This window comes from Pygocentrus nattereri, chromosome 4 (genome assembly GCF_015220715.1).
Source record: "Pygocentrus nattereri isolate fPygNat1 chromosome 4, fPygNat1.pri, whole genome shotgun sequence".
Classification (NCBI taxonomy): Eukaryota; Metazoa; Chordata; class Actinopteri; order Characiformes; family Serrasalmidae; genus Pygocentrus; species Pygocentrus nattereri.
In genome coordinates this window covers 38,072,737-38,099,335 of record NC_051214.1, presented here as the reverse complement: position 1 = coordinate 38,099,335, position 26,599 = coordinate 38,072,737, and the positions used below count along the sequence as shown (strand labels likewise).

Here is a 26,599-nt window from a genome sequence, read left to right as displayed (position 1 = left end):
ACATGTTACAACTAGGAAATAGGAGAAAAGCCTGGTGAAAATGCACGTGTGTGTGAAAACTCAGCAACACCAGACTTAAAATAACAGTCTGTCAAGATAAGATTGGGTCCAAACCAAAGGTCAAAATTCAAAGAACAGTTATATACACACGGAATCATGCTTAAATATGTTTATGCTTCACATGGTGTAATTGACTTCAGCAAGAGCTCAGAGCTTCATTTTACTTTTACTTTCACTCTTGTGAGGAGTGTGCCCAGCTTTTGTTTCACATATAAGAACCAGGAAATCTTTTTGAAGACACGACAGTCGGCAAACAGACGCAGCTTCAGTGAGAAACTTTCAAGAGAGAGAAACGTGTATGTTTTGGGAGTAAAATGGCGGAGTCTAGGCTCAGAGATCTGGATCAATACAGCTGCTCAATATGTCTAGATCTAATGAAGAATCCAGTGACTATACCCTGTGGACACAGTTACTGTATGTTCTGCATTAGCAGCTACTGGGATATGGATAAGAGGAATAACTGCCCTCAGTGCAGGCAGAACTTCGGTTCAAGGCCTGTTCTTAACAAAAACACAATGCTTGCTGACATAATGGAGAAGATGAAGGACACAAAGCCGCAGGCCGCTTCACTTGCTCAACCTGAAGCTGAAGCCGGAGACGTAGAATGTGATTTCTGCACTGGAAGAAAGGTCAGAGCTGTTAAATCATGTCTGGAGTGTCGAGCTTCCTACTGTGAAATACATCTCCAACCTCACTACGACTTTCCTGCCCTTATGAGACACAAGCTGGTAAACGCTACTTTCATGCCAACATGTCAGAAACATGACAAGCTCCTGGAAGTGTTCTGTCAAACTGACCAGAAGTGCATCTGTGTGTTGTGTCTAATGGATGATCATAAAGGCCATGACACTGTTTCCTGTGCAAAAGAACGGGAAAAAAAACAAGTAAGGCTTTCTTTTTTTTCCCTCTGTATTCGTAATGTTTTGGCTCAAAGTAGTTTTAATACAGGATACAAATAAGCTAAGTTGTCATCTTGTTAGTAACAGCCTTGTACCTTGTACCTACAATCAATGGCCATTTTACACCATTATAGGTGCACTTTGTAGTAATGTTGTAATCAAGGTGAGTGTGAGTCAAGACAGACACATGGACACGTCAAGTCTAAGTCAAGACCAAGACTTTGTAGTTAGAGTTAGAGTTAGAGTCAAGACCGAGACCAGGAGGCATGAGACATGACCAAGATCAGTCTGATTTTTTTCGGGAACCCCTGAAATTAGTTTTTTGTTCATTGTACACGAATGATTATTGACTGCATAATATATATTTATAAATAATATATTTTATATTTTGTAAAACCTAACACTGAATAACATATGGCCTAAAAATATGATTGTCATTATATTATAGTCTTAGTCCACCTTTGCATTGTAATGTTTGGAAGTAAATGATGGTGAGGTTATTCTTGTCCCTTCTATTCTGTCCCTTCCTATTCTGTCCCTTCTCACCTTAAGTCACCAGATTATAGTCACAACAAACATACGGCAGGCAGTGAGCAGATTTGATTTAAATATGGACTGTTTCATAATTAGTTTGAAGATATTGTTGATACTGCACAATTTATCCACCCCGCCTCCAACCCATCCATCAATGCAAAGGGAAGGGACCACTATAACTGCCTTGCTGACCAGTGGTCTTGTGCTTTCTGGGTTCAAAGTATTCCTGCTTACCAAAACCTACTAAAATCTACTGGTCTGAAACTGGCCGGTAATGAGAAGTCAGAGGAAGGGTGTTCAATTCATTGTTCAGTACAGTTTGGTGAGGTTTCCTACCTGATTCAACTCTTGACTAAGGGTGTCCAGACTTTTACATACAACTGTATGAGGTGTATCTATTAAATTGAGCACTAAGTGTAAATGTGACTGGTTTGTCCACAGTTAAAACTGGAGGCTGATAAGAGCAAATATGAGGAGAAATGCAAAGAAAAAGAGAAGGAGCTTTACAAGCTGCAAAAAGCCACTGCGTCTCATGTGGTAAGTAATGCAACTATAAATGGCTGTTCAGTTTAAATAATAAATGGTTTATCAGTGATCTTCTAAGTGTATTTGGGTGAAGTGTTTTAAATGGCACGTCTGATTCTAAACAGCAATCTGCACTTCAGGCAGTGGAGGACACTGAGAAAGCCTTTACTGAGTCAGTCACTTTTATTAAGAAAAGACATTCTGAGGTCATAGAGAGGATCATAGCTCAAGAGAAAGCTGACCTGGATCGACTTGGAGATCTTCGTGAACAGCTGGAGCTTGAGATAGCTATGCTGAGGGCAGAAGGAGATGTCCTGGACAAGCTTTTACAGACAGAGGACAACATCCACTTCCTTCAGGTCTGTAACCATGTCTGTCAATATAAGATTCTACAGAAAATTTGGTAACACTTTAGTGTCTGTCAGGTTCATAAGGATACATGACAACTGCATATGAATTTGAAAGCATGATAACAGACATAAACTGACATAAACATTATAAAGGCTTATTCCAATAAGCAGCAGTTGTCATAAAGGCTGCTTTTTAGCATCAAGTTGGCATAGTGACATAGTATCCATTTCACAGTTTATCTCATGTTTCTTATAGTATCCATTTGTGAAAGTTCCATTCAAACCTCCCTTTTTTGTTTGTTTGTTTTTGTTTTGGGGATAAAAAGGAAAAACAAAAAAAAGTATTAATAATTTTGTGATTTACATGTTATAGTGTTAATTGTGAAATGAAAAATGAGTTTTGCTACATTAGTAACATTATGACAGCTCAATAGTCTACAACAGAACACTGTGGTTGGAGGGGTATCATGGACCATGAACGTTTGTATTTTGGTTTTGGTCTCAGTTTCAGAATCGTTACGCTCCTATAAAACACTGTAATGAACATTTTAGTCCTGAAAATACTTCTAACCCAAGTTGCTGGGGTTAATATGACACAAATCGGCCTGAAATCGTCCTACATACAATGTAGTCTTTCAATCAGAGTTGGAGAAAAAGAGAGAAAGGAAAAATTAACCAGATGTTTTGAGTGCCTGAACATTCATCAAAATGCACAAACTGGTCATTTTGCTTAAAAGGCAAATAAAATATGCATAATTTATTTCATTACCATTAGGATTAATGACATCTTACAAACAGCAAAATGACTCTCGTTTTACTTAAAGTCCATGTCTATTTTGTGACAATGCCAACTCATAATGGAAGCTTGGGTGACCCACGTTTCAGGAGTCCAGCAGTTAGCTATAGGTTACTGGTATAACTTTAGTGCTGAGCATGTCTGTGAGTTCTTCAGCATTAGCTGCAAAATCTAATTACCTCTCTAAAATTTGCATGTTTTACTCCCTGTTCTGAGAGTGGCGGAGAAGACTAAAGTGTTCTATTTTTTTGCTGGTGAAGCTCAGAAATGTATGGCTCTATGGGTCCACTGAAATCACAGAAAGCCACAATATGCAATACAATAACCAATACCAAGCGTAGGATGGACAGACATGACTAAGAACACCAATATCCAAAATTGTACAGAACAAGCCAAACAAACATAAACAACAAACACCTGCCAAATGTCTAACGACAAACAAAGACCTGCAAACACACAGGGGAAAACACAGGGCCTAAATACATGAGGGCTAACTAGGGATCACAAGATACAGTTGGAAACACAGGTAGCAATCATGGGCAGAGTAACCAGACAAGGGGCCAGACTGGGATCAAAACAAAAAGCACATGGACTAGACCAAAACAAATGCACATGGAAGATCAAAAGGTAAACAAAAAGCACAATAGACCAGACTGAGAGGGGCCAATCGTGACACCTGTGGTGACAGTGGCAAGGAAAAACTCCCTAAGAGCAAGAGGAAGAAATCTTGAGAGGAACCAAGTCACAGAAGGGGAACCCATCCTCCTCTGGTTGACACCGGAGAGCAAACATTGTTAGTATAAAGTATTATAATATTATAGTTAATACAACTCCAATTCCAATGAAGTTGGGACGTTGTGTGAAACATAAATAAAAACAGAATACGATGATCTGCAAATCCTTTTCAACCTATATTCAATTGAATACACTACAAAGACAAGATATTTAATGTTCAAACGGATAAACTTTATTGTTTTTTGCAAATATTCACACATTTTGAATTTGATGGCTTTGAAAGTTGAGGAATGCTCAAAAAACACCTGTTTGGAACATTACACAGGTGAACAGGTTAATTGGAAACAGGTGAGTGTCATGATTGGGTATAAAGGGAGCATCCCTGAAAGGCTCAGTCATTCACAAGCAAGGATGGAGCGAGGTTCATCACTTAGTGAACAACTGCGTGAGCAAATAGTCCAACAGGTTTAAGAACGTTTCTCAACGTGCAATTGCAAGGAATTTAGGGATTTTATCATCTACAGTCCATAATAATATCAAAAGATTCAGAGAATCTGGAGAAATCTCTGCAAGTAAGCGGCAAGGCAGAAAACCAACACTGAATGCCCGAGACCTTCGATCCGTCAGGCGGCACTGCATTAAAAACCGACATCATTCTGTAATGGATATTCCCACATGGGCTCAGGAACACTTCAGAACACCACTGTCAGTGAACACAGTTTGTCGCTCCATCTACAAGTTAATACTCTGCCATGCAAAACGAAAGCCGTATATCAACAACACCAATAAACACCGCCGGCTTCTCTGGTCCCGAGCTCATCTGAGATGCACTGACACAAAGTGGAAAAGTGTCCTGTGGTCTGAGTCCACATTTCAAATTGTTTTTGGAAATCATGGATGTCATGTCCTCCGGGCCAAAGAGGAAAAGGACTGTCCAGATTGTTATCAGTGCAAAGTTCAAAAGCCAGCACCTCTGATGGTATGGGGGTGTGTTGGTGCCCACAGCATGGGTAACTTGCACATCTGTGAAGGCACCATTAATGCTGAAAGGTACATACAGGTTTTGGAGCAACATATGCTGCCATCCAAGCAACGTCTTTTTCAGGGACTTCCCTGCTTATTTCAGCAAGACAATGCCAAGCCACATTCTGCACGTGTTACAACAGCGTGGCATCATAGTAAAAGACTGCGGGCACTAGACTGGCCTGCCTGCAGTCCAGACCTGTCTCCCATTGAAAATGTGTAGCGCATTATGAAGCGCAAAATATGACAACTGAGACACCGGACTGTTGAGCAACTGAAGTTGTACATCAAGCAAAAATGGGAAAGAATTCCACCTACAAAGCTTCAACAATTAGTGTCTTCAGTTCCCAAACGCTTATTGAATGTTGTTAAAAGGAAAGATGATGTAACACAGTGGTAAATATGTCCCTGTCCCAACTTCTTTGGAACGTGTTGCAGGCATCAAATTCAAAATTAGTGAATATTTGCAAAAAACAATAAAGTTTATCCATTTGAACTTTAAATATCTTGTCTTTGTAGTGTATTAAATTCACAAATTGCAAATCATCGTATTCTGTTTTTATTTATGTTTTACACAATGTCCCAACTTCATTGGAATTGGGTATGTACTATTAAAGTGGCAAAAACAGGTGGGCAGTGGTTAATTTGATTAATGTATGATTATGCAGCTGCAGCAGCAACATCTGAGGGTGAGGATTGCACAGTGTTGTGCAGCAAGAAGCTCAATGGTGGTCAAACTGTGGCTGGTTGGCAGTGGGCACCCGATCAAGGCAGAAGAGACAACAGCATCAGACGTACAGGACAGCAGCTGTTCAACTTGGCAAAGAAAGGGAAAAAAAAACACACGGAGTTAGTTCTTTAATGAGTGACTGATCACAGATTACAGTATTAACAGAGCAGCAGTGACTCCGGATTGGTCTAGATCTGACAGGGAAAACTAATTACCAAAGGCTTGACTATACAAGTAAGTTTTTAGCCTAGATTTAAAGACTGAGGCTGTGTCTGAGTCCCGAACATTAATAGGCAGATTATTCCAAAGCTGGGGGGCTTTGTATGAGGAGGCTCTCCCCCTGATAATAAATAGTAAATAGTAAACCAGCACCTTGTTTTCTATGTAGGCGTGATGGTTCTTAGTACGAGAGAACTTAACTCAGGTACGGAGGAGCTAGTCCATTTAGAGCTTTACAAGTCAGTAATAGAATTTTATAATCAATGCAAAATTTAACTGGTGTAGGGTTGATAAAACTGGGCTGATATGGTCAAACTCTGGTTCTTGTGAAGACTCTGGCTGCAGTGTTCTGGACTAGCTGAAGTTTGTTGAGGCTTTTGCTGGGACATCCAGAGTGCATGAACTAACTTTTCTGCATCCTGTAGGGATAATGCATTTCTTAATTTGGCAATATTGCGGAGATGCAGGAAGGCTATTCTAGTAATATTAGTTATATGTGCGTGGAAAGACAGATCAGGGTCTGTCATGACACCAAGATTTTTTACAGATGAGCTCGATGCAAATTGTTAAGTTTAAGTGTAAAATTAGACAGCTTGTTTCTAGCTGCTTTTGGACCAAGAAGCAGGAACTCTGTTTTATCCGAGTTACGTAGGAGAAAGTTACTCGACATTCAGTCTACAAGGTTTTCTAGTCTATCTAGTAAGATAGCGTGGTCTATTGTGTCATGTCAGTTGTGTCTGTTACTGACAAGGCAAACTACTGATATTCCCTGGTGTAAACCTCAAGATACATGTATACAACCAAGAAGATTCAGGGGGAATGCTAGCCATGAGTACTAGCTGAAAACATTAGCATTAGAAGTGTTCAGCCACATGGAAAACTCAGGTTTATATCAATATAGATCAGCAAAACCATTATTAAGATAAGTGTTAACAGTATAAACATAATCTGAACAGAATTATATTAACAAGGATATAAGATTGAATTTACTATTTAGGTAGGAATGCACAACAGTGCAGCTAAGCCAGCCCACAGTCTCCTCCTGGCATGAAGAGGGAGTTAATTACATGGCCATGCCCAGTGCAACTCTAAGTCACATCCACAGGTGGAGCTAGTGAGTTTTATTGCACCACTGTTAAAATGTATTAAATTATATGATGTATTTCTTGAATTTTTTTTTAACATCTGAAAGCATGTTGACATGGACTTTCACCCCTTAAATTGCCAGGGCCTAACAGTGTGCACAAAGTTTTATTACACACTTCTGTAACCTAAGAATAGCTTAGCCAGTTTGCATTAAAGCCCCTGTTTTTTACTGTATAATAAGCCATAATATGTAATAAGCCGGTGTTTTTAGGGGAGTACAGGTGAAGAAAACATATAAACTCTGTCTTGATATTGTCATAGTGATTCATAAAATCTTAGAAGCATCACTATGATATTTATGGGACAGAGATAATATACATATACTTCTGTCATGAGTGTCAGTATCAAAACCTTCAAAATAAGTACAATACAGCAGTGTTACCACAATATGACAAAGCATCTTTTCAGAAGTGTTGACTTTTGTTTGATTTTGCAATAAGGCCCACTTTTTCATGTCACTGTTAATGCACTGAAGTATAAAGTAAGCTGTCATAACACGCTATCATTTCACCCTGAAAATGTTATGACAACATCTAATGTCAGCAAAAACCTGTGTCACCTGACGTAGGTGTTATGTCAGATTGAAATTGAAGACAAAAGCAGCCTTTATGACAACTGCCCTTTATTGGAATAACGCTTTATAAATGTTTATGTAGGGTAAAGTCAGTTGTAATGAAGGGCTTCTGTAATTTTCCGACAGCCTTATGAACCTGATCTATAGTATAATGTTACTGAAAATGTGATCTGGAAAATATAGATAGTAATCAAATATTGGCAACACTTCATAATAACAGGTACTTATAAACTGCAGCTTGTCATAGTTTGTTAATACTAGTTAATGAGTAAATAATTGTTAATGGAATATTAACAATGTGCTTCAATTTTAATAAATTACTATTTACACAGTGACAAACAAATAATTAAACCACTGTAAATGTTTTCTATAATTGTAATATATTTCAGTTTGATAAGTAATTCAAGAATGATTATTGTCACTAAGTAAATGGTTAATAATTCAAATGGTACCATTTATAAATTCATATGCAACCATAATACTATGTTTACTAATATGTTTACTATCAGACTTTTGCAAACTATTAGATAATGATTAAGGCGCTGTTTATTAAGGCCTGTTACCCAATTTCTTTCTCCTCTGACAGAATTTTGAGAACATGCCCAATCCGTCTGGAGTTCAGGATAGTCCGAGTCAGTCACTGGAACTAGATGGTTCTTTTGGGAATGTGAGCAAAGCAGTTTCTGACTTTAAAGAGAGGCTGGAGGAGATCTGCAAACAGGAAGCAGACAGCATTTTAGAAAGTGGTAAGAAACAATTGCTATAATTACGTCCCTAAGCCTTTATGACAGTAAAAGAATCTTTAAGAACTGGCTCCTTACAATTGTTCTCTACTAGTCTCAGATTTATCGATAAAGAGCTCTCCAGACCAGATCAAGATTGGGGACAAAGTTTGCGTGAAATCTTCAGTGAAAATGCCAAAATTTAACTGGGGCCCTCACGTCACGCACAAGAGCATAGGCGAGGTCAAAGGTAGAGTTTTCACTTTCCATCGGCAGTTTATATGTTAACAGAGTTTAATTCTAAGCTACATTGAAATATGAACATTTCAATGGATCAATATTTTAACTCACCGGGTAAACTACACTCACAGACTTCACTCTGTCTGTGTAGACCTCATGTGGTCATAATACCCCCCTCAGAGAGTGGGGTTCAGTGCTTTCACTAATTATACTGTATTATTATTTTGGATTTCAATTTTAAAACTGTTTATGTTCACAGCTGTGCATGGTGAAAGTCTTATCGTCAGCTTTCCAGGGCATGAAGACTGGAAGGGAGACCTCTCTGAGATGGAGCTAGTGACTGGTGACATCACTCCAGGTATTCATGACCAAATCAAACTGCACAGGCATGTTTTAATAGCAAAGTGCAACTTATTAAATCTAACATATATATGCAAACTGAAATAAGATGTTTTAATATGTAAATGATGTTGTATGGACATTAAACAGAACATTGCATCTCCATTTGTATTATTTTTTTTGTGTGTGTAAAATAATTTGTCAACATCAGTTGCCTTTTACATTAATTGAATATATTATGATGAATGGATCAGTAGAAATGGTCTAAAATGAATTGGAATTAAATGTTACAATAACCCTGAATTAAAACAGTTTTCCCTTTTCCCACAAAGTTATCATTTTAGAAATGCTTTCAAACTAAAAATATGTATGAAAATGTCTCTTAATATAATATTTTATTTAAGTAGCAAGCCTTATAAGTGAACATATTTACCCATAATAAACTCCTTATAATGCGCACCATTTTGTACATTGAAGTTTTAATAAACAGATTGACTTTCTTGGTATCATAGGAGCCTCAACTCAGAAGCGCAGTATAAAAGTTGGAGACCGAGTCCGGGTGAAGCTTTCTGTTGACACTCCAAAACACAAATGGGGAAGGATTAGTCACCAGAGTGTGGGTGTTGTGAAAGGTAAGGCCTGCTGTTAAGATATTAAAGATGTAAACATCTGCTTGTCCTACTGTACGCAGTATACTGCACTTTAATCATGGGGCACCAAGCTGTGGTATTTACCTTACTAAAACCAGTTTCTCTGAACAGCTTTTGATGGGGAAGCCATGACTGTGGACTTTCCTGAGCATGCTGGCTGGAAAGGTGTAGTCTCAGAGATGGAAATAGTGTCTGCTGATGATGCCTCAGGTGATACATGCTACTAAATATGACTGGACAAATGGAGTCCATATCTACACACTGTTTAGATTACATTTAACAAACGGAAACCTCATAACCTCCAAAGGCTTTTGTAAATTTCTTTAAGGCACTAGAAATATTCTGCTATTTCTTAGCAGTGTAATGAAATTTACCTTTCACTGTCTTCGTTTTCTTCATGTCTAAGGCGTATTGACTGGAAACAACAGTTTCCATATTGGAGACAATGTGAGAGTGAAATCCACAGTCGTGACTCCTAAACACCAATGGGGAGGCGCCACTCACAAAAGTGTTGGTGTAGTTACAGGTGAGAGTTTCATTCTCATCATCAATTTTGTTCTAAATGGAGGAACAGTGACACACAACCACACCTGCAGTTTTTAAACTTATAGCTGTTCTGGTCACAATCTGGAATTAAATTACAACTTCTATGGTTGTGTTATTCTGCTATTTTACGATGTGGAACAATACATATGCGTCCATTTCCACATTACTAAGAAATCTCAGTAATCACTCCCTAAAGTTCAGTGGTGATCTGTGACTATTTTTTTTTTGAATACTTTATTTTAGCTTATTTTGGTTGTATAATCAGTTCAAACTAACAAAAAGAGTGTACATATCAGACAATCTAACCCAACCCCCTCCTATCAAGCACATTAAAAAAATAAATAAATAAAAATAATAATACCAACAGAATGATATGATAATAATAGTAAAAATAACAACAACAGTGACAGTAGCATGTACAATAGCAGCATTGAAGAAGAGAAAAAGGAAAAAAAAGAAAAAAAAAAAAAAAAAAAAGAAAAAAAAGGGGTCTTACATTTTCTTACATTTACTTACATTTGTGGTCTTACATTTACTTAAAATAACTGATTATTGGATTCCAAATATGGTTAATGTACTTCTGTGCACTTGGTCGACGGCTACATAAATGCTCCATAGAGGCAAAATTAAGCATCTCAGCTAGCCAATGTTTGAACGATGGAGCTGAAGGCGATTTCCAATTTAAAAGGAGCAGCTTCTTGGCCACAATCATAGCAGCCATCACCACCTGTTGTATCTTGTAAGGGAAGGTGAATGATAATGCAGAACACCCGCATATTACGATTATGGGATCAAAGTCTAATTTAATTTCAAGGATTTTGGAAAGCCAATCAAAAATTCTTGACCAAAAGGTCTGCAACACAGGGCAGGTTATAAACATATGAGTCAAAGAGCCCTCCTCAATTTTGCATCTTTCACAAAAAGGTGATATGGATTCAAAAATCTTATGTAATTTGGTCCTGGAGTAATGCAGCCGGTGAAGCACCTTAAACTGAATCAGCCTGTATCGAGAGTTTACAGAGCAGCATGATACCCGAGACAGGCTCTCCACCCACACCTCTTCTGTAATTTCGCTACCAATCTCTCTCGCCCAAGCCTCTCTAAATTTAGTTGTGTCTGGAGTAGATCTCAAAACTGTAATAAAATGTGAAATCAATTGTTTAGATGTGGGGTCTGTGTGTAAAAAACCAAATAATGTGTGATCACTTGGCTTTGATTCAAAATGAGAAATATTTTGTCTTACGTAATGCCGAAGCTGTAAATAACGGAAAAAATGTATATGCGAAAGGTTAAATTTATCTTTGAATTGATTAAATGAAATAAAGGTCCCATCTACATACAAGTCCTCTATAGTTCTTAGTCCTTTGCTTTCGAAAACAGAAAAGGCTTTATCCATCTTAGCCGGTAGAAAGAAATGGTTACACATAATTGGATCTGTGACTATTTGAGCATGGCAGTGGTGTAGGTTTCATTTAAACCTTGGGGAGGATGCATTACTCATACCACCTGAGCCTGACCCACCTGACCCATAATATGACCATAACTATTAGCATTGGGGATATGTTATATCAGGAAAGTGCTGTTAAATGATTATTTTATATGCATTTTTTTTACCTTGAAAACATACAATTATTCTGTTGAAATAAATGTGCTGAACTATAATTCTCTCTGTCATCTAGAAATATTCACAATTCTAATGCACCATCATTACATTGTGGTAACTGGCTTCTATACTAACTTCATAAACATTAGTTTTGATTAATCTCAGCACATCATATACTTGTACCCAACTGATATTCTGACAAATTGTGGTACCTTGTCAAAATGTCCTACCGTGCTCATGTTTTTTGGGAGCTCCATACATAAAACTGTAGGTAGGATATTTTGATGACCTAAATCACTTTATCAGGAAATGCTACAAGCATTGTAATGTATAGGTAACATATTTTGATTGCCTAAATCACCATATCAGAAAATGTTACCAGAACTAATAGAATAAGTATTATACTCATAGCAAGATATAGTAGATTATATAGTAGAAAATAAAGATAACTGTACTAAATTAACATTATAAGCACAATATAACATTTAAAAAAGTTATTATGCTATACTAATGATATGCACATGCTTGGTTGGACCACTCAATGTATAGCACCATTTGTGAGAGTGCAGACAACAAAAATTATTTAATTACTTTTAAATGTAGAACTTTTTATCTGGTTTTAACAAAAACAGTAAATCTGCTAGACCTACATAACTAGCAAGCTATCACTAACAAACTGGTCTACAGCATTAGTATTTTAATCCAGGGGAGAGATAGAGACTAGTAGAAAACTGACAGTATCTTACATTATTGCAGATCTGCTTAGTTTAATTCATTTTTAAACATCCTTGACAGTCTTGAACATTAGAAACATGACCTTCTTAAATCTACGGTTTGTGGTAGTACATTTATTTCAGACCATAAATGTCAGTAAACTTACTATTAGTTCGTTCCTAGAACTCAATAGGCCTTCTGGACTTGAGGGTTTCCCACTGCTTGATTTATGTTGTATAAAACCACTTGCATTCAAGCTCACATATGTAAACAATAGCCTTGTTTACGTCTCTTTTGAACATCTTGTACATTGTTTAGCTCCTTTTCAAATGTGTGATTTACACAGTTATTTTTGTCTGTCTGGCTGAAATTTATTTCAAGATTAGTAAAGTGTGAATAAGTTTTATTTTATTATATGTATAGTAATGTGCTGATACTCTTACTATTGCTATTTACTCATATTTTCTTGCTATTAGATATTAAGGAAGACACTGTGGTTGTGGATTTCCCTGAATGTAAAGGCTGGAAGGGCATCATCTCAGAAATGGAGCTACTATCCAGCAAAGACACTGAAGGTGAATTCTTCATTTATCAGTTTACCTCCGAAGGTGTATGTGTGTTAATAGTTGAAAGAAAATTTTTTGTGATGACTCAGGTGTAATTTACAACAGACAAAACATACACAATTAGAGTTAAAAGCCATGTAAGAAAGTTATAAAATTTTGACAAAGGTAATAAGATTCTGAAATAGCTTTTTACATATCAAACTATCTAACCATGTTACAGGATGCTTCAGAGTTGGAGACCGGGTCAGGGTGAAAGATTCTGTTAGTACCCCGAAAAATGGATGGGGACGTGCCTCTCACAAGAGTGTTGGTGTGGTTACAGGCAAGAATGATCGTTTATATTACTAGAAAAATGTGACATCATTCATTAAGAAATATCTGTCACAACTGTGGGGGGAAAATAGGTGAAGACCTTTCACAGAATTTTTGGCAACAGCACAAAAAAAATCCTATAAAGAGCATTTAGCCCTTCTAGAGGGGTAATCAGGAAAGAAACTCAATGGGGGAATCTTTCATTTATATCTTAAAGATTATACTGTACTATATAATATATAATAACTATATAATATATAAATTATATTAATGATGACTATTAACAGAATTCACCCTTTCCTTCTGCAGCTATCAATGGTAAAAGTATAGCTGTAGATTTTCCTGAGCATCAGTCATGGAATGGTATTGTTTCTGAAATGGAACTGGCTCCGAGTGCTGATTCAGGTAAGAATGACTGTTATATTGACACTGTGATGTGCTTTTATTATTTTATTCAGTAGTACTGTAACTATAATGTTAAAGTACTATTGGATAAAATTGCAATAAGCAAAAAAAGAAAAGAAAAAAAAGACAAAACAAACTATAAACTATAAAATATATACTATAAAATTAAATAAAGTCAGGCCACACTGAGATCAGAGTTGTTTGTTTAACAGTGTGCTTTTGTGTTTATCCCAATTAAAATTATGTTTTTCCCCTCCCAAGAATACTGTAAGTTCAAGCCTGGTGACAGAGTCCGAGTGAAAGCTTCAGTAAGAACTCCAAAATACAACTGGGGATCTGTCAGTCATAAAAGTGTGGGCGCGATCAAAGGCAAGTCTTATTATATAGAATTCTATTTGATATGTCATGGTTGTTTTTTTTCTATAAAGAAAATGGTTATATTTTACTTGAACACTGCTACATAATACTGACATGTCATAGTAGATACCAGGAGGTGTTATCACAGCTTATATCCAGTAATATAACAGCATCATGTTACCAGTAATTATCATGACAGATGTCAAAACATTTCATGTCATGACAGTTTACTAGAGTACACAACAAAAAAATATAATGACATCATGTCATGACATAAAACATTGTGGCATCTGTCATAATAATTTTCTGTGTCATGAAAACAGTTGAAACTCGCATTAAGCTAAACTCACATGTGTGGAAGTTTGCACATGCACAGTGTTTATACCACTAAACTTGCATTAAAAGCTGACTTTGGTCTGTGAAGCGAAGGGGCTAAACATGCTGTGTTTAAACTGGAGAAGAAGACGCTACCCTGTGGAAAGAGTTTGGCTAGCTGACATGGACCTAAAAAATCCCACTCAATTAATTTCTTTAGGTACTGTTTACAATCATAATGGTTACCATTGAGAATTGTTTTTGGTCTGTGAGTTGCTGTAACATTACTTTGTCAGTTATCTATCCAGCAGAGCTGAACAACACATTCAGCAGCACAGAGGAAGCAGACACAGGAGCATGTTTATAAATGTCTTAGTTATTCGAAGTAAAGAATTTCATAACCAGTTGTTTTCAACCCAGTCAATTTAACATTAGTTGTGGGTCAGTCATCGTCTTCTAAATGCGGTAAATTATTTTTGCTCATTGAAAGCTATGTGACATCAGCACTGAGACTGGAGATCTATATACAGTACCTTCAGACAGACTAGCCACACTCATTTGGACTTCTCAGTCAGGTCTCCGGCACATTAAGGCAGTTGTGTTTTGTAGTAGCAGCAAAGTAAAATAATATCCATACCTCTCTTCTACTAAATGAAACACCTATGAAACACTGATTTGCTGAAGCTGCTGTTTGTGCAGTGTCAACTTTATTAGCATTAACATTTAACATTTAAGTTTCTGCAAGTGAGAAGTTGATGCTCAGAGAATCTTGTGCCAGGTTATACCTGCATTCATGTTACATGTTTATGGTATGTTAATGTCAATGTTATAAAGCAAGGTTCATATAAATTATTGAGCTTTTTTTATATGTTGATGTTGAAACAAACACTCATAGGTGTACATGACCAACAGCAACATGCTGCCACATAAATGTTGCCATGGTGACAGCTCACTGGTGAAAATGGATGGTTATCATTGGAAACTTTCAGCAGTGTTGATTTTTTAAGGTAGAAAAAAAGTCAGGAGGATTTTCTGTACTCTGTTAATGTTTTGTTGTATAATACTGAGTGAGTCTGGACATTAAGACTTCTGCTGTGGGTGATGGCAAAAGTTGAGAAAAATTAGGTATTGGCTGACTGCTGCAGTACGGTGCAGTTGCCGCTTGTGGGTGCAGAGTTTGTAACAAATGCATGAACAAGTTTTTCTGCATCGCTCTGTGATAGAAGAGGCCGAAGTTTTGCAGTATTTATCAGATGACAGAAAGCTACTTTAGTGACTGCACTTACATGTGGAATAAAACAGTAAAACCTGTATTTTAATGTTTCAAAATTATTTCTTAAACATTGTTTCCTAAGAAATAGTTTGTTTTTTTCAATTCATTTTGTTTTATGTAGCCTATAAAGTGGTGGTGGACTTTCCAGAGCAGTCTGACTGGGCTGGGGATCCATCAGAAATGGAACTGTGTTCATAGAAAACAGAAAAAGGAGTCCAGGATTACAGAGTGAATCTACTGTCATGTTGTCAAATAATTACAGGTGTGTGTATTGTGTACTGTATTTTAGCTGTAAGTTAAAATGAGCTTTCTTTAAGTGTGCGGTTGTAATGTGCCTCAGCCAGAGAATACTATTAGAAAAACTAACAAGTCTAACATCTGCACACATCATCAACTGGTTGTATTAATGTAGCCATTTTATTTACATTTATGTACATGTACATTTATATATTAATCTAATTCAATTGAAACATTTAGGAATGTGTGTATCCTAACTTTCACATACAATAAACTACTTTTATAATGTACAGTATCTCACAAAAGTGAATACACTCCTCACATTTCTGCAAGTAACACTATAAAACTGGGATATAACTTAAATTAGTCAGTGTACAGCTTGTATAGCAGTGTAGATTTACTGTCCTCTGAAAATAACACTCAGCCATTAATGTCTAAATAGCTGGCAACACAAGCGAATACACCTCACAGAGAACATGTCCAACTTGTGCTCAAAGTGTCAATATTTTGTGTGACCACTATTATTATCTAGCACTACCTTAATCCTCTTGGGCATGGAATTCACCAGAGCTGCACAGGTTCCTCTTCCACTCCTTCATGATGACATCACGGAGCTGGTGGATGTTAGACACCTTGCACTCCTCCTCCTTCTGCTTGAGGATGCCCCACAGGTGCTCAATTGGGTTCAGGTCTGGAGACATACCACTCCATCACTTTTACCTTCAGCAAGGCAGTTGTCATCCTGGAGGTGTGTTTGGGGTCGTTATTGTGTTGGAAAACTGCCGTGCAGTGTGGTTTCCAAAGGGAGGGGATCATGTTCTGCTTCAGAATGTCACAGTACATGTTGGAATTCATGTTTCATTCAATGAACCGCAGGTCCCCAGTGCCAGCAGCACTCATGCAGCTCCAGACCATGATGCTACCACCATCATGCTTGACTGTAGGCAAGAGACCGTTATCTTGGCACTCCTTACCAAGGCACCACCACACATGCTGTACACCATCTGAGCCAAACAAGTTTATCTTGGTCTCGTCAGAATACAGGACATGGTTCCAGTAATCCATGATCTTGGACTGCCTGTCTTCAGCAAACTGTTTGCTGGCTTTCTTGTGCATCAGCAACCCTCAGAAGAGGGTTCCTTCTGGGACGATGGCCATGCAAACCGAGTTGATGCATTGTGTGTCATGTGGTCTAAGCACTGACAGGCTGACCTTCCACTTCTTCAACCTCTGGAGCAATGCTGGCAGCCCTGTATCTATTTTTTGAAGCCAACCTCTGGATGTGACGCTGAACACGTGGACTCAACATCTTTGGTCGACCCTGGTGACGAAAGCCTTATCTTATAGCTTAAGCCATCTTTGTGGAGAGCAACAATTCTCTTTCTCACATCATCAGAGAGTTTTTGCCATGCGGTGCCATGTTGAATATCCAGTGGCCAGTGGCCATAAACGAATTGTGCCCAAAACACCAAATTTAACAGCCCTGCTCCCCATTCACACCTGGAACCTTGTAACTCTAACGAGTCACACGACACCAGGGAGGGACAACGACGCAATTGGGCACAATTAGGACATGTTCACTGTGATACCAGGTATTTAGACATGAATGGCTGTGTGTTGAGTTATTTTCAGAGGACAGTAAATCTATACTGCTATACAAGCTGTACACTAACAATTTTAAGTTATATCCAAGTTTGATTTCTATAGTGTTGTCCCATGAAAAGATATAATAAAATATTTTCAGAAATGTGAGGGGTGTACTCACTTTTGTGAGCTACTGTATATTTTTGTATGGAGTCTCCAAAATACAAAATATATTAGTTTTCAGTTTTTGACATAATTTAAAAATACATTTTACTCTTTACAGTGTGTCATGGTAAATGGATTAAAAGACATAATCCAAAATTATTTGAAAAAAAGTCTCGTTCCATTGAAGATACAAGGTTTTCTTCCTACAACAGCAACGTACAGTTTATAAAGTTGATTTTGCTTATAAGGTTTACCCATCAGAAGCTGAAAATGTGTTTAATCTGTGGAGTTTTATGACTGTTATAAGAAATGGCAAAAAATGACAAAAATGACAAAAATGACAAAAAAGACAAATAAATAAACAAATAAATAAATAAATAAAGTTTTTGTTTTTTATCAAAATAAAATTCTGTTTATATGAAATATGCCACATCTAAGATGCTATTACAGAATCGGAGTTGGGGGATATCAGAGGATCACAGACCACCAATTAGCTACAAGGACACCTCAGTATGAAAGAAATCTTAAGGTTGTGAAGGTTTTGAAACATTTTGAAATTATGCTATTCAGAATGATTAAATTACCTCTTTTCAGTTTCTCAAATATGATCTGAGACCCCTTTGATGTCCCTGCCATCCCCCTGCTTGTGTTAGTATGGTCTTTATCAAATATTAGCTAGAAGAGTATAAAGCCCCCAAAAAGCATTCCATAGAGTGATGGTGCTTCATCAATACCTTTGGAATGAGTTGGAGTGGAGTTTATTATCCAAAGTTACTTGTCCAACATCAGTACCTGACCTAAATACTGCTCTTGTGGCTGAATGCAGTCAAATCTTCACAGCAATGTTTCAACATCCAGAGTAAAACCTACCCAGAGGATTGCAGTATGACAAAGTTCATCTTGCCAATTATAGACGTCTTTAGATTAGTCAATATTTGTCTTTATTACAGAATTATACAATTACACAAGTTTTTATTGTTTTAAGCAATTGTAACTAGTGAAAGTATCTTACTTGTTCCAAGAAAAATATCTGGCAGTGCATAGAGATTTATGCTCCCTTTCAGTAAATTTCACTTGTAACTAAATTTCTATGTATGTAAAGATTAAATGCTATATAAAATTAAAACAATGTGTGTTTTAGTGACGGTTCCCACTGCTGCAAATTCAGCGGGGGCAGGTGGTACATTTCCCTTCCGCCTTTTAGAAATTATATGAAATAATCTTAGGAGTTGTAGGAAGGTTGTTGAAAAAAGTAGATAACTGAGTTGCAAAATAGCCGTCAGATATCAATTATTATATACACTCACTGAGCACTTTATTAGGAACATGTGTACACCTGTTCATTTATACAATTATCTAATCAGTCCATCATGTGGCAGCAGTGTAGTGCACTAAATTCATATAGATACAGATTATCTACTTTGAACATTCTTTTTTTTTGTGTAGTTGCTCTAGTTTTTGTATATAACATTGTCGTTCATTGTTATCTATATACCATCATGCAGCCATACACTACTAACATGCTGGCGTTAAAAGGCTATATTACTGTTACCATCATTTTTGCCATACTGAGATGAAAAGTGAGCTAAAGAATACAACTGACTTGTTTAGGACTTGAAGTTTAGGACTTGAAACTTCACCTAAGCCTTGTCTATATATGCTTTGGAACTCAACCCTTGCCTTTACTGACTCGGACTTGTGTGAGGACTCGAGTGTCATGTCTTAATTTGTCTTTGGGCTGAAAAGCTGAGTGGTATTTGTGTTGTGTATGAATAAAACGTAGCTCTCCGTCTCCACACTTGCACTCGATCAACACTTGCACTTGCATAAGAAATGCAGTCCTAGGCATCTTATTTGAAGTAAACTATAGACATCTGATGTCCACCATCACCACCATTCCCCACACAGACACTTGTTGGACAAAATTTGCACCCCTGACAGTTCCATGACTTCAACAAACAAGAAGTGAGAATGCATGTATTTCAGTCTTTATTCAGAGGCATGGTAGGATAAAGAAGAGAACTATGGAGTCAAATTGGGGTCTTTAATAGTGACGAGAAAATAAAACTATCACAAAAATTTGGTCTGACTAAGATGCAAAAATTATACAAAGAATAGAAATTGTCTTGCGAAACTTTTGTTAGGAAAAATCTTTAGTGAAATTATTTTTTCTTTACATTTTGTGTTTTACACTGCTGTTTTTTTTCTGCAGTACTTTCCAGTAATTTAGCCTTGCTCTTTTTGCACGTCAGTTTTGACCGCTTCTACTTACTGGGGGTCGGGGGAAGAGGAGAAAGGTGTGGCTAAGATAGAAAGGCATGTCATGGACATGCTTCACCAGTAGGTGGCAGTAATTGTGATAACTGGCATATGTCAAGCGGCCATAGCATCTGAAAACTTGTAGAGAGGAGAATTCCCACTCTGCAATGCCTTCCGGTTTTCTCAGACGCTAGAGGGCGCTCCCGAGTGAGTCCAAAATGAATGGGCTGATATGGAACATTTGAGCAAAATCATAATTTATAAATGCTTAAGCATTTTTAATGTAAAAGAATACATTCATTTCCTGAACACAGAACAGCATAAAACATTTTAACACCGCTGTTATATTTTTAAGAGCTTTTAATCTCGGGTTATAGGAGTTTAAAACGGCGCCGCATGTAGGTCCATGACGTCAATGAGCGTGAACAGCCAATGAGCTGCTCCGTTCGCCAATCAATCATCACGCTCTAGCAGTAGAACCCGCCTCCTGCTGCCTAAAACCCGTTTGCTGTAGAAAGGGGGTAATATATCGGTAAGATTTCTTTGTTTTTAAGTGAAATACATTCTTCTACTTTCTAAAAATTAAGGAAACGTTGTGGCCCAGTGATTAGAAACTATTTTAACTTTCAGTTTCTAGCCGTTGGACTCCATTCACTCCCATTCGTTGAGGACTCACTCGCGAGCGCCCTCTGCTGTTTATGATATAACGGGAAGTGGCCAGGCTCCTCATAAACCGCCTCTGATAGCGAGTGTTTGAGAAGTGAATAAAAATCATTAAATAATAATAATAATAATAATAATAATAATAATAATAATAATAATAATAATAATAATAAATAAAACATGAAAGCATTTTTCTTACTTTTAGAGTTATTCATAGGCAATTTACATCGCAGATATAATGTTGCCTAGTATTGTCTGAGCGTTTGCTAGTATGTATTTTCATGCCTCACATCTTTCTAGACTAACATGTAAAACATGCAGCTATTATCTGTGGTGAAACAGAACGGATTTGCAGATGCTGTTATTTCTGAATTTGTTGTAAAGTAGCTTAAATTTTTGGTTTGGTGCTTACTTATTTACAGTAAACCTTTTTATTTTTAAGAGCAGTAAAGAGTTTGTGTTTCTCACGAAGGCCCCAAACTTTCCCTATCAATTATTAACTGAGTTTTTTAGTTTTTTGAGATTGTTTCTGAGTTCAGTGGTAACTGCAGGATAAGCCATTCCCTTATGAGGCTCTGTGTATCAACATAGGAGTTACATGTCAAATTAGTAACATGAACAATTGAATAAAACTATGGAAAATGCTAATTGTTATTATATAAACAGGCAGGTAGGTAGAAACAGATAAGATAATGTAAGAAATCAAAAACAATAAACTCAAGACCCGACAGATAAAAACAGGCAAATATAAGAGCTGCTTACACAGCAAGATGAAGCAGAAGGAAAAGATGATGAGAGGATGTTGAACACAGTTGACTTTGATAGACACAATATTCCAGAGCAGTGTGTCACAGGGGGAACACTAATCAATACATGAATTCCTGATACATTCAGATGCTGAAGAAACACGCACACACAGACAAACCAACACTTGCTCACCTCTGTTTTTATTTTATGCCAGAATTATTATTTCAGCTAAATACATGTAAAGTATTGATCACAGTTCAGCTTTACTTCTGTTTTACTGTGAAATATAAAAACAAGCATTTGCATTGTTGATTTCAGCTAAAACATTTACCCCTCACTTACTGTCCTAAGTTATATTAACTTCATTTGGATGCAATATGGTCAGGGCAAGGAATCACTATTATAAATCATACAACTGCTTCATTAGAGGCTAAATGGAAAAGGCTGTTCTAAGTTCTTTAACTTACTGATGCAGCAGTATTATGTCAAGGGGAAAATATACTCCATACTGTCAGTAGTGCTACCTTTAAAATAGGCACATGGGTAAGTCAGAGAGGGGAGCTTTGAGCAGATTGAACAATAGATGCTGCTGATTTAATCAAAGACCCATTTAAACAGGACATGATGTGATCAACATAGTAGATTTTTGTTTTCAAAACAAAGTGTTTGGATTCCTCATCTAATGAGTGTTACATTACATTAACGGCATTAAATTAGCGACTTACAATTTGATCATTTTACACAAATGGCCTAACTGCATGTCTTTTGGACTGTGGGAGGAAACCGGAGAACCCAGAGGAAACCCACGCAGACACGGGGAGAACATGCAAACTCCACACAGAGTTTGGAATCGGGGAATCGAACCCAGGCCCTCCTTGCTGTGAGGTGACAGCACTACCCACCACACCACCGTGCCGCCTGCTGATAGCACATGAAGAGGACTAGCAAGTTTGCAAGATACATGCGCTCTTCTACACAAGGGTTCTACAGTGAATGTTAACACTTATGCAGTTTGGTACATCACCAATTTTAGGGGGGACATCCTAAAACATTGTGGGCTTTGTACAACTTACTTTAGTTGGTAATAGAAATTCCCCAAAAAATGAAACATTTCTATAGCAGAAACAAAAAGAGACTATATATGATACGATCTGTACATTAACTGCTGATTAGTAAGTCCACTCTGTACCTCTATGGAAACATTTTGTTGATGCTGAAGCACAGCTGTTAGAGAATTTCTTGTGAAGTTTAATGGTCAATATCTATTGATTGACTTGCTGTGATGAGACCAAATTGAATGGAATTGCAAGGAATTTAGGGATTTCATCATCTACAGTCCATAATATCATCAAAAGATTCAGAGGATCTCGAGAAATCTCTGCAAGTAAGTGGCAAGGCAGAAAACCAACTTTGAACGCCCGAAACCTTCGATCCCTCAGGCGTGGCTTCGTAGTAAAAGAGTCAAGGTACTAGACTGGCCTGCCTGCAGTCCAGACCTGTCTCCCATTGAAAATGTGTGGCGCATTATGGAGCGCAAAATACGACAACGGAGACCCCGGACTATGAGCAACTGAAGTCGTACATCAAGCAAGAATGGGAGAGAATTCCACCTACAAAGCTTCAACAATTAGTGTCCTCAATTCCCAAATGCTTATTGAGTGTTGTTAAAAGGAAAGATGATGTAACACAGTGGTAAACATGCCCCTGTCCCAACTTCTTTGGAACGTGTTGCAGGCATCAAATTCAAAATGAGTGAATATTTGCAAAAAACAATAAAGTTTATCCATTTGAACTTTAAATATCTTGTCTTTGTAGTGTGTTCAATTGAATATAGGTTGAAAAGGATTTGCAAATCATCGTATTCTGTTTTTAGCTATGTTTTACACAGCGTCCCAACTTCATTGGAATTGGGGTTGTACATTATATTTGCAAGAACTATTGATATATACTAACAGAACTTTTCTTCTTTTGCTGCAGCTCTTGATGGTGAAAATATGACTGTACATTTCCCTGAGCATAAATCTTGGAAAGCTGCAGTTTCTGAAATGGAACTGGCACCATAAAACTGGTTATGGTGCTAATGGACTTCAATCAGGTTTTGAAAGGTATTTGAGAATCACTGAGAAGTCTGCAATATCATACTTTAGTTATAAATTATTTTCTCTTTAATCCAAAGCTCCATTCAAGCTCTTCGATTGAATTGGGCTGTGGAGTAGAGTAATGGAGGTTCGCCCAGTACTTTTGTCATAGGTTGGAGTGGAGTTTGTGATCCAGAACTAATCATCCAACATCAGTATCTGACCTGCACTAATGGTCTTGCGCTAACAAATTTGAGTTTGATAAGATCAACTTTCCCCAGCAGTACTAATGTCAAGTAGTTTATCTTTTTCCTTTTTCTGCAAAACAACATTGCATGTATACACCAATGTGTTATTTTTCTCCAAATTCTATAATAATCATATTCAAAATATCCCCTGCTCTAGTTAAAAACACAGAAAGTACTGATTGAATATTTAAAATCTGCTCTAGTGACAGACATCTTCCTTTGTTTCAGCAGGTTAAGAGTGACAAATGATTATCTAAACAAAATGTGAAAATATATGAGTATGCATCAGTGAGGGTTAACAAACTTTTGCTAGTCTCAAATGGTTTCTGGTCCAATCATCAGCCACAAAGGAACTCCAAAAAGAAGGGCAATCTGAAGCTGGGTGGTCTACAAGTGTTAGAATGTCTATTTACAGACTGAATAGTTACAGCCTTGAAATATTACGGGATGGCAAAGACCCAAATGCAGAGAGGAAAACCTGTGAGAAAGGGTTTTAAATGAATGTACAAAGTGATGGAGTGTGAATGGAGTGATTCTGGCTCAGAGCCAGGCTCGAACAGCCAATGTACTAAATTACTGCTGCAGGAAAGGACAGACAAAGGGAATGCAGAAAACAATGAACTCAAACAAAGGCTGAGATAGAAAAGTAAAATAAAAGATAACCAGAAAACAAAAAACACTTCCTCTGTAATTATGAGAGAAAGATCAGTTGTTTCATCTGTTTTTTAGTTTTGTGTGGCTTGGAGTCATTCCTTGTTTAAGCCTTCTTTTTGTTTTGGGGCAATTTATTCTTTTTTATTCCTCTTTTTCCCCCTTTCCTTTCCTGTTTAAATATCCACCTGGGCTAAGTACCATACCGGTCACCCCTCTACAAATGTGTGACAAAGGGCTATTGTTTGCCAAGGTCTTAAGTAGAGGAGTCCACAGGTGTGGACTCTGGGAATTGGAGTCGCCTGAACCAGTGGTGCTTTGTCGCCATCGCCCTCTGCTGCCATGCAATGATTTATCACAAACAACAGTTACACCAATTTTTAAAAATGTATGTATAATTCAATTGAGATGTAAAATGGACAGTGTTTCCCCTTCAATTATGAAGATGAAGATGATTAGCTGGTGAAAATTATTTTCAATCAACCTGAAGTCAAACATTTATCTTACAGATGAGAGTTTACTTATTAACATATCCTTTGATTTCATCATATTGGTTGTAATTGTTATCATTTCACTTAGATCACTCTAGTCTCTCTTTCCAGGGATTTTCTTATCTTCCTATGTAATGATAAAAATCTGACTATAATTAAAAGTGAACATAAATAAAGATTATTATTGTTGTTGTTGTTGTTGCTGTTGTTGTAAAGAGCCTTAATAGCTTAAAAGAAGATAGAGATCAGTCTGTGTTTGCCTGTTTCATGAATTCAACAAACACATGCAGTGACGATGGAGGTGTTTTAGCTTCAGCCTTTACTTCAGAGAAATGACAAAACTGCACAGAGAACAAAGTGAACTAAAACAGGCAGAATACACAAATAACATGAGGATTAGGAAGAACAAGCGGATGTGAGAACAAGACCAGTGACAAAAAGAATCCTTTTGCTCCTCTAAAAAACCTTTCAAAAGATGGTTCTTTGAGGACTATTTAAGCAAATGAAACGTGTGAGTGCAAAGAACCTTTTGAAAGTTGAGGAACTCTTCACATAATCATCATCATCATCATCGTTGACTGCTAGTCCAGGTAGGGTCATGGTAGCAGTTGAGAGAGCAGAGAATCCCAGATGACCCTGTGCCCCGCAACTTCCTCCAGCTCATTCCCAGGGACCCCAAGACGCTCCCAGGCCAACTTGGAGATATAATCCCTCCATTGGGTCCTAGGACGACCCCGGGGTCATGTCCCAGTAGGCCGTGCCTGGAACACCCCCACCGGGAGGTGTCCAGGGGGCATTCGGATCAGATGCCTGAACCACCTCATCTGGCTCCTCTCAATGCGGATGAGTAGCGGCTCTACTCTGAGCTCCTCCCAGATGACCAAGCTCCTCACTCTATCAAATAGAGTGTAGCCCACCACCATGCGAAGAAAGCTCATTTTCACCGCTTGTATTTGTGATCTTGTTCTTTCGGTCATAACCCACAGCTCACAGTGAGGGTCGCGATGTAGATCAATCTGTAAACAGAGAGCTTGGGAGGTGGGAGTTGAAATCGTTCAGAACAGGGGCCTCTGACAGTCGTTCCCAGCACACCCTTACTATTCGCTTGGGTCTACCGGGTCTGACCATCAGTCTTCCCTGCCATCTGATCCAACTCACCACCAGATGATCAGTTGACAGCTCAGCACCTCTCTTCACCTGAGTGTCCAGAACACATGGTCCCAAGTCAGATGAAATGACAACAAAGTTGATCATTGACCTTTGAGCTCTGGTACCAAGTACACTTACGCACATCCTTGTGTTCGAATTTGATGTTTGTTATGGACAATCCATGCCTGGCACAGAAGTCCAATAACAATTCACCATTCAGGTTTAGATCAGGCAGGCCGTTCTTCCCAATCACGCCTCTCCAGGTCTCCCGGTCATTGCCAATGTGAGCACTGAAGTCTCCCAGTAAGACTACAGAGTCTGTAGGCAGGACCCTTTCCAGAACCCCGCCCACTCACTCCAAGAAGGCTGAATACTCTGACCTGTTGTTTGGTGCATAAGCACAGACAACAGTCAAAGTTTTCCTCTCTGCGATTTTAATTTGCATTGAGGTGACCCTCTTGTCTACCGGGACAAACTCCAAGTGCATGGTCACCAGCCGGGGACTCATGAGTATCCCCACACCAAAAAGTGAAGCACAGCACTGCTGCAAAATGTTACTGCTCAGTCATGTGATGTGTTTAGACAATAATGTAACATACACACATATGGAACACTAATTTTGTCAGCTTGTTTTTTTTTATCTAAAGTGCATTAAAGAAAACGTTTTTTCAGAGAACCATTGAATATATCACAA

At 37.7% G+C, this 26,599-nt stretch overlaps 1 protein-coding gene across 3 annotated transcripts; it reads left to right on the top strand.

Moving 5' to 3' along the window:
• The first annotated feature begins 161 nt into the window (after positions 1–161).
• On the top strand, positions 162–24,945 carry LOC108411325 (E3 ubiquitin-protein ligase KEG-like). Of its 3 annotated transcripts, XR_005130209.1 has the most exons (15): positions 162–944; positions 1,935–2,030; positions 2,144–2,377; positions 8,178–8,337; positions 8,429–8,563; positions 8,813–8,911; positions 9,405–9,524; positions 9,654–9,752; positions 9,949–10,068; positions 12,882–12,980; positions 13,192–13,293; positions 13,593–13,688; positions 13,950–14,057; positions 15,755–15,895; positions 23,266–23,284. XR_005130209.1 is itself a non-coding variant. In XM_017682825.2 (14 exons), the coding sequence occupies exons 1-14, from the start codon at positions 375–377 to the stop codon at positions 23,349–23,351; spliced, it is 2,124 nt and encodes a 707-aa protein (XP_017538314.2). In that variant the 5' UTR covers positions 162–374; the 3' UTR covers positions 23,352–24,945. The 3 variants fall into 3 exon arrangements, 2 of the variants coding, with proteins under 2 accessions (XP_017538314.2, XP_017538316.1); XM_017682825.2 differs by lacking the exon at positions 15,755–15,895 and having other exon boundaries at positions 23,266–24,945; XM_017682827.2 differs by lacking the exon at positions 23,266–23,284 and having other exon boundaries at positions 15,755–16,469.
• Positions 24,946–26,599: the final 1,654 nt, after the last annotated feature.